Source organism: Oncorhynchus keta, chromosome 31 (genome assembly GCF_023373465.1).
Source record: "Oncorhynchus keta strain PuntledgeMale-10-30-2019 chromosome 31, Oket_V2, whole genome shotgun sequence".
Lineage (NCBI taxonomy): Eukaryota > Metazoa > Chordata > Actinopteri > Salmoniformes > Salmonidae > Oncorhynchus > Oncorhynchus keta.
In genome coordinates this window covers 7710598-7711861 of record NC_068451.1, presented here as the reverse complement: position 1 = coordinate 7711861, position 1264 = coordinate 7710598, and the positions used below count along the sequence as shown (strand labels likewise).

General features: G+C 44.3%; 1 protein-coding gene across 1 annotated transcript; it reads left to right on the top strand.

Annotated features, from left to right (window-relative positions):
- LOC118364300 (fatty acid-binding protein 10-A, liver basic-like) lies at positions 1-1264 on the top strand. The gene is made up of 4 exons (XM_035745729.2): positions 1-182; positions 459-631; positions 856-945; positions 1150-1264. The coding sequence occupies exons 1-4, from the start codon at positions 116-118 to the stop codon at positions 1198-1200; spliced, it is 381 nt and encodes a 126-aa protein (XP_035601622.1). The 5' UTR covers positions 1-115; the 3' UTR covers positions 1201-1264.

Below are 1264 nucleotides of genomic sequence, written 5' to 3'. Positions count from 1 at the left end.
GTGGGGGACGCAGTGCCATCGCTACATTTGTGTTGAGCTTCGCACAGCTGTCTCAGGCTCTTATTGCCCATCTTGGTGAAGGAGAAGAAACCGGACCGGTACAGACACAGACAAAATGGCCTTCAGTGGAACGTGGCAGGTGTATGCGCAGGAGAACTACGAGGAGTTTCTCAGGGCCATCTGTGAGTTTCCTAAAGATCCATTGCATTGCATGTATAGGGTTGTTTAGGGGTAAATCTGAAATGTATTTGCTTGATTCCTTGTGTCCTCTTTCTCAAAACTCATTGGAGTAGAGAAGATTAATGGTTCCTCCCCTCTGACCTTCTCATCCAATGAGTTTTGAGAAGGAGAGAGGATGTAAGGAATCAAGGAAATACAAGAGATTGAACTATAGATTCCCAACTATGACCCAAAATGAAAAGGTAAGCTAATGAGTTATCCTCCTGCCCATCTATCAGCCCTCCCAGAAGATGTTATCAAGCTGGCCAAAGACATCAAGCCCATCACTGAGATCCAGCAGAACGGCAATGACTTTGTCATCACCTCCAAAACCCCTGGCAAGTCCGTCACCAACTCCTTCACCATCGGCAAAGAGGCCGACATCACCACCATGGATGGCAAAAAGCTCAAGGTAGGCAATCCACATTTACCTGTCTGTGTTGAATCTATACTTATGAAAGTATTGATTGATTGACTGATATAATGTTAAATCGACAGGTTTGAACTGAAGTCCAATAGTCTTGTATCTGCAGTTAGTGTATGTCTTGTACACTCTTCCAAGTTTCTAAGCTTTTCCTTCTTCACTCGTTATTGCCACGCATTACTGATCACCTCTCTCTTCTCTGGCCCCCACAGTGCACTGTCAGACTGGAGGGAGGAAAGCTGATGTGCAACACAGATAAATTCTCCAGTGTCCAGGAGCTCAAGGGAGGAGAGATGGTTGAGGTAATTTGACCTAATGTTGGTAGCACTGAAAAAAAAACACACTACACATCTGTCAGTACAGCGTGTCAAATATAAGCATATACAGTTGTGAAATATGGGGCACAGGTCATACAAGCTGTCTATTTCTACCTTAGGTGGTTTTATTTGTATAATTGTGACCTGACCACAGTAACTAAACACTTTTCACTACCTCCCCCATTTCAGACGCTGACAGTGGACTCTACGTCACTCATCAGGAGGAGCAAAAAGTTGTGAACCTGGAATGGTAGCAGGCAGGGGGCAGTCCTTGGCTATTTAAATAAACTTGCTTGACATAAAA

What these genes read in the sequence shown, in the direction of transcription:
- LOC118364300 (XM_035745729.2), top strand. Translation starts at nt 116, where the DNA reads ATGGCCTTCAGTGGAACGTGGCAGGTGTATGCGCAGGAGAACTACGAG. An exon ending in GGAGTTTCTCAGGGCCATCT is followed by an intron (nt 183 to 458) that starts GTGAGTTTCCTA and finishes CCCATCTATCAG; the next exon opens with CCCTCCCAGAAGATGTTATC. An exon ending in AGGGAGGAGAGATGGTTGAG is followed by an intron (nt 946 to 1,149) that starts GTAATTTGACCT and finishes CCCCCATTTCAG; the next exon opens with ACGCTGACAGTGGACTCTAC.